The following is an 18,569-nucleotide window of genomic DNA, read 5'->3' as shown; positions in this document are numbered from 1 at the left end:
GGGCTTACAGGGAGCTATGGGGCACAGAAGTTGTGGTATGCATATTGGCCATGGGGTGGTTCTCAAACTGGGCATAAGGGAAGGCATCTTAGAGTTGAAGTACTATGCTGAGTCTTAAAGAATAATCATGAATTAGCCATCCAGATGGCTTGAGGAGTGGGTGAGGGAATATTCCATGATGGAAAGCCCAAATAGCAGTAACCACAACAGCAACAGTAACAATAGCAGCAATAGCACTGGTTTGCTGAACTCTTACTATGGGGCAGGCATGCAACCAGGATTTTCACCAGGTTTATCTCATTTAGTCCTCCCCACAACCTTCTACACTAGGTGGTATGCTTTCCATGTTCATTGAAGTCTGAGATCACCCTGTTGGTAAGTGCAGCCCTGAGATTCAGGGCAGGCCATTGTAAACAAGAACACGTCCAGTCAACGAGAGCACTGCATGGCCTGTGAGTGGTAAGAAGAAAAAATGAGCCAAAACTTAGAAACAAGGCAAACAGAAGGGTGTTTGTTCTTTTGGAGTCCTAGAGTATTGTATAATTTTATGGGCCTGCCTAGTGATTATTAACTATCTAGGCTAGGGAAATGTGCCTTTTTTGGATTTGCTATCCACTGATAGCAAATGCCCAGACTCTGCCTCGTAATATGATAACTTGCAGGTTTTTGCCCAGATGCAAATGATTTCTGAGAAATAGAAAAGATAACTTTAGAGGTTATGGTTTTATTTCCCATTAGGACATTAACTGAGCAATCTTGCTTGATGTTCTTTCTCTGATGGCCACATTCCCATAATGCCCTGATCCTCTAATTCTTCCTTGGGCCAGTCCTGTCACCATGTTGTTTTCCTTAACGAAGAGTTGCATGGATATTTGACATGAGTTTATAGTTTTTGAAAACTGTAGAGAGAAGACTCCAGAGAAGTTTGGTGCTGATGGCATCTCCAAGGAGATTCAGGTTGGAGCAGAAGGCAGAAAGCCAGTCCTGGAGTTTTGGTACCTCTCTGAATGCTTACAGCTTCAGGCATGGACTCAGCTAAACTGCTTTAGGATGTCCAGATTAAATCAGAAAAGTACTTATTTCATCCTGTGTGGGCAAAATTAAAACAAATTTTTGGAGTTTTTGTGTGTGATGGGGTCTTCAGTGAAGCACAGAGGCTTCCCCCCTTCAGAGCCCAGAGAAGAGGGGTGGGGGGCTTTCCAGGAGCCGCACATTCTGCAGAGCTCTAGGCAAAGAGTGATTCTGTGCTGCTTCAAGATGGGTCCATTAGTAGCACTTTACAGACAACTTGAATGGTTTCTAAAATAAAGCTTTTATTTTTTTCTAGATATTTTTGTTTTTAGGGTTTTCTACTGTATATTTTAAATGATTAGTGTGGACTTGCAGGTATTTATTTCACAATTTGAAGACTTCGTCAATGTATATACTTATGGGCCTTGAATGTTCTAAATCCTGTTAACTTGAACAATTATTTGCTCCATTTTGGTTCTTTTGAAAGACCTGATTTTTGGCTGCAGTGGCCTATTATTTTGGTTAGGAGTTCCAGATCATGATCCCACATAGGACAAAGAAACAAGTAATATAAACAATTTTCTAATTCTCAAATTCCTGGGCATTGCTTTGTACACCTGGATATTATTTCATTATTCTGGGCCTCTCTCCATAAATGGCAATTGGTTAAGAGAAAAATCAAGTATCACAAATTTGGGCGTTAGAAGCAATTTTCATGATCATTTTGCTCCAGCTACTAGACCACTGGATTTCACCCTAATTCCTTAGGATGAAGAATCCATTCTTTTAACTTGTAAAGGTAATTTTTCAAGCTAAAAGTTTGCATCTTGATTATAGGCATCAGTCAGTTCTGGTTGGACTGATAGTTTGGTTAACAACTAAATGGTTTATCTAATGTATATAGTCTCTCCCTTCAGAAGCAAAATGTCTAAAAATTTAAGAGACTTTGAAATTTAAATAGTTTCACTTACTCATAGGCTCTGGTAGTTTTAAATAAGGCAGATCCTATAGTTTGAGAGAATATGGTTTAGCCTTGATGCAAAACAGATACAAACTAAGTACCATCTTCACTGTGCTCCCCTCTGGGTATCTTGAACTGGGCTACACCTTGAACAGTTGATATTTGATGAGAGCAACTCTGATGCATGTCTGTTTTTCTCCTTGGATTTAAGATGTGAGACCATCAATGAGAGAGAGAGAGAGAGAGAAAGAGAGAGAGAGAGAGAGAGAGAGAGAGAGAGAGAGAGAGAGAGAGAGAGAAAGGAAGGAAGGAAGAAAGGAAGGAAGGAAGGAAGGAAGGAAGGAAGGAAGGAAGGAAGGAAGAAAGAAAGAAAGAAAGAAAGAAAGAAAGAAAGAAAGAAAGAAAGAAAGAAAGAGAAGGAGGAGGTGAAGGAGGAGGAGGAGAAGGAGGGAAGAAGAAGGATATGTCTGCTTATTTTTCAATCATCTCTACACTAGACTGCACAGAACCACAGGGATTATGTTTCTTTGGCATTTTACTTAGTTCCTGCAGAATTTGTAATCCTATCTAATAAAGAGAGAATATGCAAATTGACCATCACGCCATAACAAGATGGCGGCACCCACAGCAGGGTGGGGCCGGCTGCTCTGTGCACCTGCCGCCGCAGATCCTGTGGCCCCGCGGGTAGGCAGGAGGCTCAGTGGCCGTGAGGAGCCCAAGCCAAGCCTCCCAGTGGTCCTAGGGCAAAGAGGCCAAGCCAACCCGCCTGGCGGTCCTGGGGCAAAGAGGCCAAGCCAAACTGCCCAGTGGTCCCAGGGCGAAGAAGCTGCTCCGCTGACTAGCCTACACAATGGACCTGTTTGGGCACTTGGCGCGGAGTCCAGGGCCTCTAGCCCACAGCCCTCCGGCCTGGGTCTGAATTGCTTTTCCCTTGAGCAACATTTTTTCACGTGTTCATGTACAAGTTCAGGCTTTTGTTTTGGTTTGTTTTTACCCCAGAGATTGACGGAATTGCCAGCGTTATCTTTCATGTTTTTGAATCATCCTCTGTGCTTCTCTGATTTTTTGGTTGATAGTTTCCCGGGTCACGGGAAGTCTCCCTCTCCTCAGCGTTAGGAGCACCAGCCCAGGTCCACCCATCGGCCCGGTCCTGACTGTGGGGGTGAATTCCTTCAGGCTGGGGTTTGATCCCCATGCATTAACAGTAGGAGACCAGTGCCTTTGTTATTGATGTGTGTCCGGGTTTTAATTGGACAAATGCCTGGCGGTCCCTCAAAGAAGCTGCCCAGTGGTCCCGGGTGCCAGCTTAGCAAAATCTTGCAGGAGGAGAATTCTGTTTGGGTTTCCCCAAATTCCCTCAACCCCTACTCACACCTCTGTAAAGGCACAGAACAAGTGAGGCCCCTTAAATAAAAATCAGAAGTCTCCAGCAATGGTAGGCCTCTCTCATCACAGTCATTTGGACTGGATGGCATTTGAGTATTGATCTAGGCACCCTGACAGAGAAACATGAAAGATAACGCTGGCAATTCCGTCAATCTCTGGGGTAAAAACAAGTTATGATCTCTGCCCTTAAATAATTCACAATCTTATTAGAGCGAGTGGATGATAAAAGCGCAGTAATGACATCAGAATGTAAGGCAACAATACAGAGAGGAACAGAGGCAATTGCTAGGGTGATTTTCCAACAATTAGTACAAAGAGTATGTCCTGTGAATTAAATAAAAAAAATATGTGTGGAAGTAGCTGCTTCATGTGTATGGCATCCCTTCCTATTTTAAAGGAAGCTGAGTTCCATGTAAACTGTGTACTATGCTATGATATTTGAGGCACAGAACAAGGGAGGCCCTAAGTGTACTATGCTTTGATATTTGAGACATTGTTTATTGTTCAATGTGATTTATTTCTGTACGCCTCACTTCTGTAATAGTTAAATTACTAGAATAATACATCTTGCTATAAAATATTACTAAAAGATCAAATGATCAGGTGACATTTATTGTTATTTTCTACAAATGAACACAATCTCTGGTATGCTAGACTGATAGGTATTATAGAAATATTTAGATAGGGAAACCTACAGGCTTGACTACAAGTGAGGCTTACTATCACAACCCAAATTTATTGCTTAAAATTTTTTTTTAAGAAACTGGACCAAATATAAGCCCTTGAAGGGCAAATATAAATTGGATAAGCCTCGCTATTACAAGAACATCAAGAAAAAAATTCAGACACAAGAATGAGAAGCACATTGCATCCACTCTAAGTTGTTGCTAAAGAAAAAGAATGGTATCCTATGAAAATACTTAATACACACTGTAAAGAGATTTGTTCAAAGAGGATTTCCTAGAGTAGGTGGTATTTCAGTTAAGTTTTTTAAATGTGAAGAGGTTAGCTAGGTAAGAAAAAGGTTAGGGGTCCCGGATTGCAGAGGGTGCAGGCCTGGCTTAGGGCCCCCCCCTCCCTCCGGGCCTCTAGTCTACTTAATAATAGTCTCATTTTAAATACAAAGGTGGGCCAAGTTTCAGTAGGAAGATAATGAACTTCTACGCCTTGCATGACCTCCCTAAAAAGTTAGCTCAATATGTAGATCAGAAAAATTAGCCCGACCCATTCAGGTTTGTATGATCCGATATGGTTAGTAAATTATGATTGGGACTGTACAATAGAAGTTATTTCAAATTATGCAGCCCTTTGAGCAAACTTTATTGAAGCTTTTACTGTATTGGCCCTAATTACTCACAGTAATGATGTACTGCTCCCTGGAATCAGACCTTCCTTGTGCCAGGGGACTGTGGCTGATCAATGGCTATCGAGCAGTTTGATCAGGAAGGCTGAGCTGCCTGAGAGCAGTTTGATCATGAAGGCAGTCACCGCTATCCCTTCCTCCCAGTAGCTCACAAACTCACATTTTCTCAGTCTGGCCACCCTCTCCTGGAACCCCTCTTCTGCACCCCCGCTTCTAAATCAATAACTTCATAATCAGCATGCCTCCCAGACTCTGAGAAGTGGAAAAATTGCCTTAATGCATGAACGCACTCGTGTGTGTGCGCGCGCGCACACACACACACACACACACACTTGAGCTAGAAGGTATATTTAAACCTCTGAACTGCCTTCATTTCTCCTATATTATAATGTTTATAAAATAGAGTGGAAAATGTTCATTTTTTCTTTATAAAATAAAATAGGAAATGTTCCTTCTTTTTCTTTTTCCAAAGATCACCTGTTTGAAAAAGTACTGGTGGAACCATAGACTAATTACTTGGTAAGTATTTACCCAACAGCCCCCCTCATGTCTGTCAAATGTTTTCCATTTGATTGTTTAGCAGTTCCAAGGCTGACCATGCTTTTCTCAGATGTCTCCCATCACACTGGGTGCTGGATCAGCACGCAGCTGCTGACTCGCAATCATTCATTTCACTCAGTGATGATTTACTGAGCATCTACTATGTGTCAGGCACCGTACCAGAAATTTTAGCATCCATTAATTTTAAATGAAAGAAATTTCTAATTAATGCAATTATTTCGGTATTTTTTAATCTCAATAAACTCTTAAGTTAATTTTGCTGAATAAGCCCCTTAGTTTTACTGTTCTTTCTTTTATTGCCCTTTGCACTTGTCTGGGTCTTCAAAACCATTCTCTAGAAAGAAAGACCTAGTGGAAAATAAGTGGATTTCTCTATACAGCCACAGGTAATTCTAAATGACCTTGCTTATAGTGAAAGATGAGTGAGGGGACTCTAAAGAAAACAAAAAAATAAGTGAGTTGTCTCATCAGAAATGTATGACTAATGCACAAACACCCAATCGAATGAAATTAAACCCAGAAAAGATTTATCTCCTGCTGTGTGCCTGACACTGTTAGGCTATCCACCCGATCAAATTATGAGTTTTGCTCACTGTTCTCTAAAATAAGAAGGAGTCCACAGTTAGGGAGAAAGCAACCTGCCTTGGCTAATGTTGAGCCTATGACAGAAGTGGGATTCCACTGGAAACCAGGTGGTAAATCAAGAAATTGGGTCCAGCCCTAACCGGTTTGGCTCAGTGGATAGAGCATCAGCCTGGGACTGAAGGGTCCCAGGTTGGATTCCGGTCAAGGGCATGTACCTTGGTTGTGGGCACATCCCCAGTAGGGGGCGTGCAGGAGGCAGCGCATCGATGTTTCTCTCTCATTGATGTTTCTCTCTATCCCTCTCCCTTCTTCTCTGTAAAAAAATCAATAAAATATATATTTTTTAAAAACTGGGTCCAGTCCCATTGCATGACCTCATGCAACTGCAAACTGCAGAGATTCTGAGGTCTCTCTGAATCACACTGGACACCAGCCCCGCCTGTGGGACCTAAGCTCACTCCGGTTTGTAGGAAGCAGCATATCTGTGGAGAGCAGAATCTCAGGAAGGTCTGGCCACCAGCACCGGGTTGGACCTCTGGCTTGTGGCCCCTCAGAAGTTCTGCTCAGCCACCTGAGACCTGGAAATGGACCAGGTCTGTGAAGTTCTCATGAGGGTCTCAGTTTAGCACTGCCTAAAAATGAACAACAGCGCATTCCTGCATTCTGAAACAGGAGAGCTGTGGCTCAGCTCTGATTGCTAGTGCCAGACAGGCAGGTTGAAAAGTTTAAGACCCACCTGTCTCTATGCCCCTTCGGCATATTTGTAAACTACTGAATGCAAATACCTAGTAGAGTCCACAGAAGGCTGGGATTCCAAGAATGTGCTCTCGCACGCTGACTGGAACGAGTTCAGGGGGAAGAAAACAGGGGACCACCTGTCTGCCTTTTGCCCCTGGGAAATAACCGTGCTTGGCAAGCAAAGGCGGAAACATGCAGGCTAATTTCCAAATCCATAAAGGGAGGTCTCTGCAGCTTAACCGACAAGGTCGAGGAAGCAATTTTCTGGGTGGGCAGTGCAGACTGTGGCCCCAATCTTTCGCTCCAGCTGAGGGATAACTTCCCGGATTTCCAGGCAGGACATCAGCTCCCACTTCCGGGACTGTCACATTGCCCCCCTTGCCTGCACCCCAACCGCCCCGCCCCCCCAGCCCCCAAGGAGCTGCTGATCCATCAAGTCTGAGGATAGCTTCCTCCCATTCCTCCGTGATGTTCCCTCCTCTGACCTCTTCTTGTACTCCTCGCTGACATTGTTTACCTGACATTTCCACCAAAAACTTTTCATTTCACATCTAGCATGTGAAAGATGTGGAGATTTATGATCATGTTTGAGAGATGATCCCATGCTTTCAGAGCAAGATTTCCCAAATGGCTGGTGAGAACACCATTTCCAAAGAGATGCTGAGAGCTATTTAAAAGCTATTTCATGAAAAATAGGATTTTAAGAGCTATTTCATGAAAAATAGGTTTTGTGGTCAGATGAGATTGTGAAATTCTGAAATTCTGTGTCTCTCCATCCAGAAGCCTCACAATGAACACTGGTCAATTAGAGGCTCTGAACGGCTCTGCAGGAAGAAATCAGGTGTAAGAATACAGCATTCCCCACATTCATTTAACTATGGAAACATCTTAATCACAAAACACCTACAGATATTTTGATGAACTCACTTTAGGAAGTGTCCTTCCAAATACCTTTTCCTATTATGTCAATTAGACTCATTTTATAATTACCAATAATTTCCATGAAGGAGGCAGGTATGTAGACAAGTTGAGTTCTCAGCTAAAAAAAAAAAAGCAACCTGCTGACTTAGAAGATGAGTTTGCTGTGAATATGAATAACCAGTCTCGCCCAGCTGGTCATGACCAGGAGGTCATGGTTCGTTTCCAGATCAGGGCATATGCCCAGATTGTGGGCTCGATTCCCAATAGAGCCAGCTGATCAATGATTCTCTCTCATCATTGATGTTTCTATCTCTCCGTTTCCCTCACTGAAGTCAATAAAAATATATTTTAAAAAATAATAATCAGTCTCTTTTAGGGCTTCTAATCATAATAGTCATTACTAAATACTGCAATATGCTTAACATTGATCAATGCATCAATTCAACAAACATTTATGAAATGGGCCATCATTCCATGTGCTGTGAGATAGCGATAACCTAAATCATGGATTCTACCTCAGAGTTACGTACAAGTCTTTTGAGGGAGAACAGGTTAAATAGAAGACATTTTTCATGTGGAAGGTGAATGCATGGTACAGACACTGGATGCTGCAGGCACTTGAAAGAGGTGTGGCCTCAAATGTCTGTGGGGTGCATGTAGGAACTGAGTAAACCTGTCCTCAAAGAAAGGTGTTAAGCCAAGTCCAAGGCCTACCTTCCTGGCAGTCGGAATGAGTATGGCAAAATGGGGGCTGGTGCAGGGATTGGTGAGAGGGAGTAGAGGAAGGCAAAGCTTCAGGGGTATTTGAGTAAGGAATTTATATTTTATCACCTGCCTGTGAAGAGACTGGTGACTATTAAGGGATCCATGACATCATGAGGGTAGAATGAATCAAGGCCTCAGGAAACTCTGATTACTGTCTCCTAACCCTGGAGAACAAGACTGGGAAATGCAGTGGTTGGGAGCATGGGACTAGGACCTGGGTTGGGATCCTGACTGTCCACATGTTCTTGGGGCAAGTTCCTTTACCCTTAGTTTCCTCATCTGAAATGAAGACACAAGCATTTATTTTACAGAGTTTTTTATGAGTTACATGAGGTAGCCTATATAAGGACGCTGAGATTCGTAATTACTAAAGCTTGACAAAGAGTAATTAGTACTGTTATCATTATTTGCTGCTCACTGGATGGGCATGTGTTAGAATAAACTGAAAAGCTTCTTCAAGAGGACTTTGCCACTAGTTTCGAGCTGACCACCATCCTTGTGGAACCTCCTCCCACTTGAAAAAACCAGGGTTGCAACAGCTCACCCGCTCGGTGGGGCAGGTTGGCTAAGCAGAGGACTCTTACCTGTATTCCATAGCACACTCCCAGGAGGTCTTCTCCACGCCCACCTTCTCTGGGGGGAACCCAAAGCATCTGCAAAGTGCTCACCTGCATCTGAGGTTGCTGCAGACGCAGCGAGGAGAGATAACACTGGGGTGGGTGGGATTGCAACACTGTCAACCGCAGCTGGCTTCTTCCTGGTCATCATGGTGGACACGGAGCCCTCGTTCTTACTATGCGTTGCCGTCTGGTCCACTTTTAAGTGGGGACTTGGCATCCCTGAGAAACGAGAACCCCAAAGCCTGCAGTTATTTTGAAGGAACAGGAAGACAGACAACATAAAAGCTGAAAGTGATCTGAGAAAATTCTGAAATGATCTGACCTCCTTCTGGTATAAGAATAAAATTTTAGAATGTCCAAAGGAAAAAAAAAAAGTTAGCAGCATGACTGGTTTTGTTTTTGTGGCTAAAGTTAGTGGTGAGGGCATTCCAGGTTGGCTGCCTGGAAGCGGTGTCAGGGCACAGGCCTAAAGAAGCAGAATACTCCTCCATCAGACATGCTCTTGCCTGCTGAGGATCACTAAGGCCATCTCTACGGAGGTTGTGCTGTGTGCAGCATGGCGAGGAAAGTGGGTCCCACCCTCACGAGGCTGCTCCTCTCAGGCAGCAGGGGAGACAAGACTAAATGAGAAGAAGTTGCTGGGCAGCAAGTATGGGTAGGCTTGTGTGTCCTTTATCCTAGGTGCTTGGGGAGTCCTATGCAGGTAGGGACTCATGTGGGAAAAAGTAAGAAAAGGCTTTCCAGAGGTCGTGCTAGAACAGCAGAATGAGGGACAGGCATATGATGTCATAGATGGAGAAAGGAAGAGGATCTAGATGAGGACCAGCCTGCTGGAGGCGGAAGATACACTATGAGGACTGCTGTGTAGCAACAGTCACTGGGCCAAGCGAGAGCTGATGTGGGACCTTGGAGTGTCTGGCCACGACAACCATCATAAGTCATGCCTTTATGGTGCCGAGAAGCCTGGGAAGGCTCTCGCGAGGTGCCTCTGGAAGGGCCTGGAAATTCACTATATGACAAATCTTGGAGCTATTCTGGAACCACGTTTCCTGGGCTGGAATCCAGGCTCTCGTACTTTCCAGCTGTGTGATCACGAGCAAGTTACTTAACCTCTCCAAGCTTTGAGCTTCCTTAACTGTACCAATGGGATGGAACACGCTCCTAAGGGTGATTGAGAGCATCCAGCAGTCAATCTCCATAAAGCGCTTAGACCGGTGTGTCTGGCACACAGTCCATGCTATGTAACTGTTTCCCATTATTATTATTCCTATTATTGCGACTATCGCTAATATAACCCACTGTGTCCTCAGGCCCAGCAGAAACAAGGCAGCAAGGTGTCCGTTCTCTTCCCTGACAAGACCAAGGAACTCTGAGCACCTTCCACATCCCAGCTGCATAACAGTGACTCTCCGACTCACCCGGGCATAAGTGCAGAGGCATGCAAGTTCTGTATCCATGTCGAACAGTCAATAGACTAGAAAATCGATTCAGAATTTCTTCATTTGCAAGCTCTATGCCACTGGCAGCAACAAACAACAAGTGGGGCTTTATCATATGATCCTTTTTGTCCTATCCCAAGTAACCTGAGTGATACAGTCCCCTCCCGGAGTAACATTATCTTCCTCCACAGGGAGCAGCTCCCTTGGGCCTAATGACAGCGGTGAAGCATGTAGTGAGGAGGTTACTATTTTTTTTCATTTTAACAGATGAGAGCAACAGGTTTCTGAGAGGTTAAGAGAAAACTGACCAAACTCAGACAGCTCCTAATGTCAGAGCTGGGAGTTTCCAAGTAGCCAGATCATCCTGCTTCACCTGTCCATCTTCTAACACCTGCCCACGACCCGTCTGCCAATGGCCTGTTTCTTGCCAGGATGCAGAGGTCCTTGTACTATACATGGAAAAGGCACTCTTCCAGGAATCTAAGTTAGAACCCTGTGTCCATGCTGACATTTTCATTTCCCTTCCACTCCCGTCCCCTAACTCTCCATCCCAATCTCTGAACCTCCCGCATCAGATGCTGAGAATAACAATGCCGTGCAGGTTCTTTTGGATTTTACATTTCACAGCATTTTGACAGTGCATGTAGGCAAACATGAAATTCTATGATAGAAAGACTGCAAAGTAAAACCCTCTGGGAGTCAAGAAATGTGTATAGAGTGAAATGTTTCACATATGCAGGTGTGCCAGGGACAGGCGAGTGCACATGTATAAACATGTAACATGACGCAGAATCATCCACAAGAAGATGCACCCAAACAGTTCCCACACACAGTACTGCTTATTCTAAGGACAAAAAGTCCAGGGAAGAATGGTGGGGAATTTATTTTGACTCCTTAGCCTGTGTTATTGTTAATATATTTAGAATCACAAACATGTATTAAACTCTTGTTCCAATGAGAAATAAGCATACTTTGGGAAAAATCTAGAAGTCTATACCAGAGCATGGGTATTGGGCAGATGGATGTACCTGAACAATTGGCTGGCTAACAGATTTGAAGTGGAGACAAGAGCCCTGGGTCTGATGCAAATTCCCCACTTTGATACGGGGCAGGACTACGGCCGTGTGTGTTTCCATCAGATGGACACAGGCGTACTGTCCACAGCTCACCTCTAAGCTCTCAGAGGCCTACCAGACAACAGCTCCTGTGGAAAACTCACTAATACCTGTCAACTTTGTACCTGTGGACCCAGGTTGGGCAAGTCATTCTTTGCTTGCATTATGACATGCTCAGAGAATGAGCCATACACAGGATTAGCAGGTGGATATTTAACTCTCACGTGGGAACAAACTGATTTCCAGTCATTTTGGTTGTACCCATTTTCATGCAAATGTTCCCGATCCAAATTAGTCTCAGTCCACATCATTTCATTAAAGTTGATCCGATCATATCTCTATTGGGCATACTTTGCTACTCAAGTGTTTATGTTAGAGAATATGTTAGAAGTAATAAAATGACACTTAAAAACACTCTATAATTCAGATTGTCACTATTTAGCTGTCTTGAAAACTCTAGATAATTTAGGGTTTTCTATTATAGTACTGTTTGCTAGCTGCCATCCAATGAATTTGAAAACAAATTGGAAAAAAAGCAGGGGGGGGGGGGGAGGCAAAGCCCTGATGTTTTTTCAGACATTATTGGGTTTTGAAAGGATTATGGAAACATTCCAAGAAATACAGTAAGAATAGGGGTAAGAATACTGGGTAAGTTTTGAACAAAGGCTAACCTAACAGCACTTGCAATTCACAAATGTTGCCTGAGAACAGAGGTCTCAGAAGACTAGAATGAGTGACTTCTTGGGAGAGAGCATTGGGCAGGCTGGCCCCTGCAAATCTTTGTTCACCTTCATTCCAGGTGGCCGCTGACGCTCCATGGAGACATCCCCAAATGGCCAGGTGAATGTGAAACAGTCCAGAACCAAGTTCTCAAGACGAAAAGGCTTTCATCTGGGAAGGGACCACTATGTCAAATTCAGACCCCGACTGCATGGACAGCACACTTGGTAGATGTGTTCAGAGCATCCCCGAGCCCCAGTGCAGGACAAATTGTACTGCAGCTTTTGTTTGGAGGCCAGCGCATTTTTAAAGGAGGAAATAACAATGCTAATAACTCTGTGGATCCAACATCTGTTCATAATTAAAGACAGAGCCAAGAGGAAATAAAAAAAGCTAAGCCTATATGAAAACATTCTGTTATGACCTGTTGACCTCTATTGATACATTTTGTTCAAAGTCTTTGAAACTGTGCTGCAGCCTGCCCAGGGACAGGCACTCATTTTCAAAGGTAATTTCTCATAGACCACTTATCCCCTCAAACCTCTACCTGCACACCGTGTTTGCATTAGGGACTTGATTTATGGATTCCTACTCCTCCAACGCAGGAGCTGACTTCCTGTTGCCTTGGTTACCTGGAGCTCAGTTCAAGGTTAAAGTACTCCCAAATCAGAATCAGTGGCAGGCGCTGCATAGAGCGGCCAGGTTATTGACTGCCCCAGGATGCGAAAAGGTCAGAAACCAAAGCACTGTTTACTGCCTTCAGGGTGAGTCAATAGCTTCGATATTTTGATTCTGTTTCCTCCAAAGTAGTAGTTGCTGTTCAATTACCTCTTCCCCAGGTTGCTCAAGGTCACAGGGGTCACAGAGGAAAAGCAGGCTCTATGGGGGCTAGCTTTCCCAGGATCCCTTTAATAACCTCTGTGACCTTGGCTAATAAAAACCAGCCTCACCCTAGAGTAATTATAAAGCTAGTTATCTTCTTTATCTCATTTTCTTTATGGGAAAAACAAACAAACAAACAAACAAACAGAAAACCTTTGTGGGATGGCTACTATTTACAGCCCTTTTCTAGATGAAAAAAAAAAAAATGGAGGTTCAGAGAGGCCACTCAACTTATCTAAAATTACACAGCTCTTAAGAAGTGGTAAGAACTAGTTGGGTCCTCATCTCATAAGTTTCTTTAAAATAAAGGGACTGATGGGACCATCATCCAGGGATCACCTATAATTCATTTTGTAGCCTCTACTGCAGATAGGGTATATCTGGAAAACAGCATGTGATTAATATAGACTTGTGGAACACCTTAATTTTTTTAATTGTAAGATATGCAAACGCAGATGTTTCCTGGTGACAAAGGCCAGGCAGGCACAGTGGGAGAGGCTGACACCTGCAGTCAACTCCCTGGCTACGTTTAGATGTCAGAATGCAGGGCTGGGCATGGACTGGGAGGTATGCTATATTGAGCAGTCAGTGGCTTTTAATCTTGCAAAGAACTTGGGCATGCATTGTGCTCTTTGCCCCTTGCAACATCCCTGTGGGTAACAAGAGGCAGATGGTGAAAGTCCAAATTCACAAATAAGGAAACTGAGGCACAGAGGACCAGGTGGTGTGCCCAAGCTCACATATCCTGTGTGGGGAAGAAGTGTTAAAATCCATGCCTCTTGATTCAACTCGATGCTCTTTTCCTTTCCTAGAGCACATTGACTTTTGGGTAAAGCAGTAAATAACCTTTTTCACAAGAGGAAACTGCTCCTAAAAATTTGATAATAATCCCCTTTCTCATATACTGGTTGTCTTTCAGATTTTTTTTCTTTTTTTGTTTGCAAATGAGTACCAGTTATGGCAATAAGAGGGATGTATGTTACAGAAGAAAGTGAATCAGGCCAATAGATACCCTTAGGATTTGGGAAATAATATTTTTCTGTGTCAAAGTCAATAAAAGTGTTATTTTTGTTGCATCATCTTATTCCTTAATTCAACAAATACCATCCCAGGGACATGGCACCAGTTAAAACAGTTGAAGTTCCTGTTTTCTAAGAATTACATTCTAATAATTTCTGTGTAACATAAAGTAGCTATACCAGAAAGATCATACAGTGCTATTCTAATCATCAAAAGGCAGAGCCTCTGCTATTCATAGAATATCTGTGGATGAATTAGAAAAAGGCATGTAGGTGGATAGAAACCAAGGACACAGATCTTAGCAAAGAGAGGGCACCAATGTGAAAATAGACTTGTATTCCCATGTGCAAATGCATTCCCATTGCTCATGGTTTGGAGCGAGGAGAACGGACTGTATTCCAGCCCCACCATCCCCTTGAGCCAGGTAACTGTGGACAGTGAACAACCGCTGGATCATAGGTGGTGGCCCTATCAACATGTATTTTGTGGCCAATGACTTTTACTGCATTCTAGGACCTTGAAAGATGAAATTCAGGCAGAGTCACTCTTAAGTAAAATACTATTCAGTGAGCCTAAAATCAATCACTTAGAAACCAACCATTATTTTGGTATTGACTAGCAAAATTTGGAAGATGTCTTTCCAGAGGAGGAAGAGCAGTGGAAAGTGGGATAGAATAAACACTTACAACGCTGTTAAACTAAATGAGATGGGAGGCCAAATGAGTCCTCCATGAATTTGGAGGAGAATGAGATCTCAGTGGGATCTGAGGTGGCCTTGTGGTCTTCCATTTATTAACTCAACATTCATTAAGAGCCTGTAAGTGCCAGGCACCATTACTCATGGGAAGGAAACATGAATGGGACCAACTAGATACTCAGAAATACAGATAGAGGTACAAAAATCCCAGTCTTGAACAATGGGTAGAATTCAATGGCTAGAAGTGGAGGGGATGACCTGCTAGGGCGGTGGTCTTCAATGTGTAAATGAGACAACAGTGCTTGGGATGGGTCCTACAAACCAAATACTGGGGGATCCGCTTGAAAAGGCAGTTGGGAAAAATAAAAGCATATCTATTTTTTAAGTAGAGTTGACACATGTCAACTCCCTCCCAGATGTCTTATCACCTTGAAGAGACTTCAGCAATAGGAGTTAATGTTGTGTAATTATCTGTGCACTTCCCTGCCAGTTTTTGTAGGCAACTGCAAGATTCTAGAGGTTAGGAACCATGTCTTGATTTCCCAACACTTAACTTGATAGATACCAGATTTTCTAAAGAGGATAGATGAATGGATAAATGGGACACATCTATTGTTCTAGGCCCAAAATCTCTGGGGAAGCTGCCCTAACTACTTCAGTCCACACACAGTCTTCTATTCTAAAACTCCTTTTCCAGTATGGTATAAAGTAGAGGTGAAGAATATATTCTCTGGAGTAAGACTACCTGCTTTACTAGCTTTGTGACTGGGCCAAGCTGTGTCAATTTTCCATGCCTCAGTTTACTTATCTGTTAAATTAGGTTTTTGTGAGGATTAGAAGAGTTTACATATTATGGTAGACAGAAAATAATGTCCCCTGCCCTCCACACCCCCTTTCCCACCAAAGAGATCTACATTCTAATTCCTACAACCTGTGAATATGTTATGTGATATGGCAAGGGAGAATTAAGGTTGAAAATAGAATGAATGATGCCAATAACTGAGCTAAACATCAGGAGAGTATCCATGGTTCAATGTAATCAAAAGGGTCTGTTCAAGTGAAAGGAGGCAGAGGAAGAATCAGAGAGATGTGGTGATAGAGTAGGGACAGAAAGATGCTTTGCTGCTGGCTTTGATGATGAAGCAGGAGACGGGAGTTAGGGAATGCAGATGGCTTCTAGAAGATGGAAAAGGCTGGACATGAATTCTTTCCTGTAGTTCCCAAGAAGGAATGCAGCCCTGCTGATATCTGATTTCAGCTCCCTGAGAGCCATTCTGAACTTCTGACCTCTAATACTGTAAAGTAATACATCTGTGTTGTTTAAGCTACCACGTTTGTGGCAATTTGTTATAGCAGCAATACACAACTAATATGAAAGCACTAATTATGGTGCCTAGATATAGTCAGAATTCAATTTCTTTATTATTATTTCTTTGCACTATACGTATGGTCTTAGTACTAATTGCCAGACTGAAATTCCTCAGGAAGCAGAGACTTTATATTCTTTTCTTATATCTTCCTAGAGTAAAGCTGACACCAACTATTCAGTGGGTACTGGTAGTTCATAAATTGTATCAAAGACATATAATCTGTTAATATGAAAGTTAAAAGCCTGGAGTCCTGAGACACTAAATTACCGCAGGCTCTGCCCCACACTTACTGGATGAACTTTAATAAAACTTGGAATCTCACCAAGCTTTGGTTTCCTGCTGGTCAGAATCTATTCTAGCTCTACCATTCTTGTTTTAAGCTTTTACATTCAGAAAGGCCACTAAACCACCTGATTAAGTATTGCCTCTCTTAATTCAGAACTGCAGAAATGGGCTGAGAAGATAATATTTCTGTTTATTGGAACACCATTGAGATTTATATTAAAAAATGCAGTAAATTCTAATGATGCAGGAAAAAGTCTCTCCTGATCATGCCAGGGTGAAGGTGCCCCAAGGATATAATCCCGAATGGGGAGATATCAGATATCAAGACCACAAAGAGGAGACATACTGAGTAAGATGCTTTTAATCTTTCTGCATCTCAGACATCAGAATCTAGTCTTAGGAAAAAAAAAGTGTATGAGGGTGTTCAAAGAAAGTATACATACTTTTAACCCATTATTAATTCCAATGGGTTAAATCTGAAGAGAAAGAAACATCAATTGAGCTATCAGTGTTAAAGTGTATATAAATATTTGGAACATCCTATATATGTATATACTCAGAGAACATAGTTTATATACAGTTTAAGATTCATAGATACTTGTAAGCTCATGTTAGAACCCTTCCATGCCCAAGTTAATTCCTATACACAAACACATGTGCTCACAGGCCACAGGACAAAGGGCAGACAGATAGAACCAAATAGAATGCTGATGTAACTGCTCTTGTGCTTAAAAAAAAGAGTGCACACAATAGAGTGGTACCTGTTCTTGGAGAAATATAACAAAGGGATTTTCAAAAGGTATTAAGGGAAGAAACAATGCATACATGTAATTAAAACCAATTTAATAGTACAATGCACCAAGTATGCTCTTGTTCCATCCTGGGCTCACAAGTAATTTAAGAATTTGCTACTGTAATGGACCTCAAGCCTATTACAGGCTTCATCAACAGCTGAATACAAAGGAGCTTCAGTAGTCATATTAAGGTGGTTCAGAGTTAGGCCATTTCTTTCCGGGCAACCAAGCCCCAGAAAGAGGGTGTAACTTGTATCACACCGGGAGGATGGCAGAACCATGAGTCTGACCCTGGCCTTATTCTGGGACTATCTTAGGCCAGCATGTGAGCTTTGTGCTCCAAGGGTTACAATTTGAGACTTCACAGAAGCAGTCTTCTTGCTCTCCGGGTGCACAGTTGTTATTTTACACTCACAGAGCAGCTCAGGGACAGACCAAGCCCAAACTCAGAGATCTGACCCAAGCTCTCAGACCACTGACTCTGGAACAGTCTTTTCTGGATTCTCCCCAACAAGAAGGGCTTAGTCAATGCTGGTTAATGTAAGCATCTCTTGTAGTGTCTTCCTTGTTACTTTTGGAGCACAGAGTCGCAGAGTACATCTGCGTGGTAATACAGGTCTGGATGCTAACTGGGTCACTTTATTTGCATTTTGATTACTGATTATTTCGAAGCCACATTGAGAAAAGAGCTTGATGTCTGGAGCTTTAGTGTATGTGTGTCTATAAATATATGTAGAAATAGATAAATGCATATTTACTGGTTTGTGACAGATCAGCCCAATATATACTCATCTCTCATGGACACATCTGTGGGAGTCTGGCCATGTATGGGTATTGGGATTATAAATATGGTTATGAAATCTAATTATTCTTCTCAGTGCAATATCACCCACTATATAGGCATAGTGTGTCAACTAGAGAAGTCAACTCAGCATGCACCCCCCTGTTCACTAGTCATTTCTCCACGTATGGAAAAGTTGCATTATTTTAAGAGCTTTATTGGGTGTCCTTTCTTCAAACCCATTACTTTGTCCCACTGTTTGAATTGGTAATGCAAGCACATTGTAATTGCATGAGGGCATCCACATACAGACACAGAATGTGTGCTAGGAACGCTCTCTCCTTTGCAATAGAAGAAAAAAATCACAGAAACTCAGACCCATCATTAGATAGATCTCCTAATCTTTATCTCCAGTAGTTCAGTCAGACGAGCTAATACCATGATGATGGCTTTTGAAATCTCTTAGGAATTGGACGAGGAGTAGTGAGAGTGATGAACTCTCAGCTAATAAACACAAAGTGCTTATTTCGGCAGAATGATCAATTTCTAGATGTC

At 42.6% G+C, this 18,569-nt stretch overlaps 1 protein-coding gene across 6 annotated transcripts in view; it reads right to left on the bottom strand.

Annotated features, from left to right (window-relative positions):
- The window catches only part of SETBP1 (SET binding protein 1), a 344,286-nt gene that overhangs the window by 21,213 nt on the left and 304,504 nt on the right, over positions 1-18,569 (bottom strand). For all 6 annotated transcript variants that reach the window (XM_079784470.1, XM_079784471.1, XM_079784472.1 and 3 more), the window contains one exon: positions 8,960-9,130. In XM_079784470.1, the coding sequence (XP_079640596.1) occupies positions 8,960-9,130 (171 nt within the window). The remainder of the gene's footprint in view (positions 1-8,959; positions 9,131-18,569) is intronic.

Source organism: Cnephaeus nilssonii (assembly GCF_951640355.1).
Source record: "Cnephaeus nilssonii genome assembly, chromosome: 11".
Lineage (NCBI taxonomy): Eukaryota > Metazoa > Chordata > Mammalia > Chiroptera > Vespertilionidae > Cnephaeus > Cnephaeus nilssonii.
The sequence above is the reverse complement of the archived record's forward strand: the minus strand, read 5'-3'. Positions and strand labels throughout refer to the sequence as shown.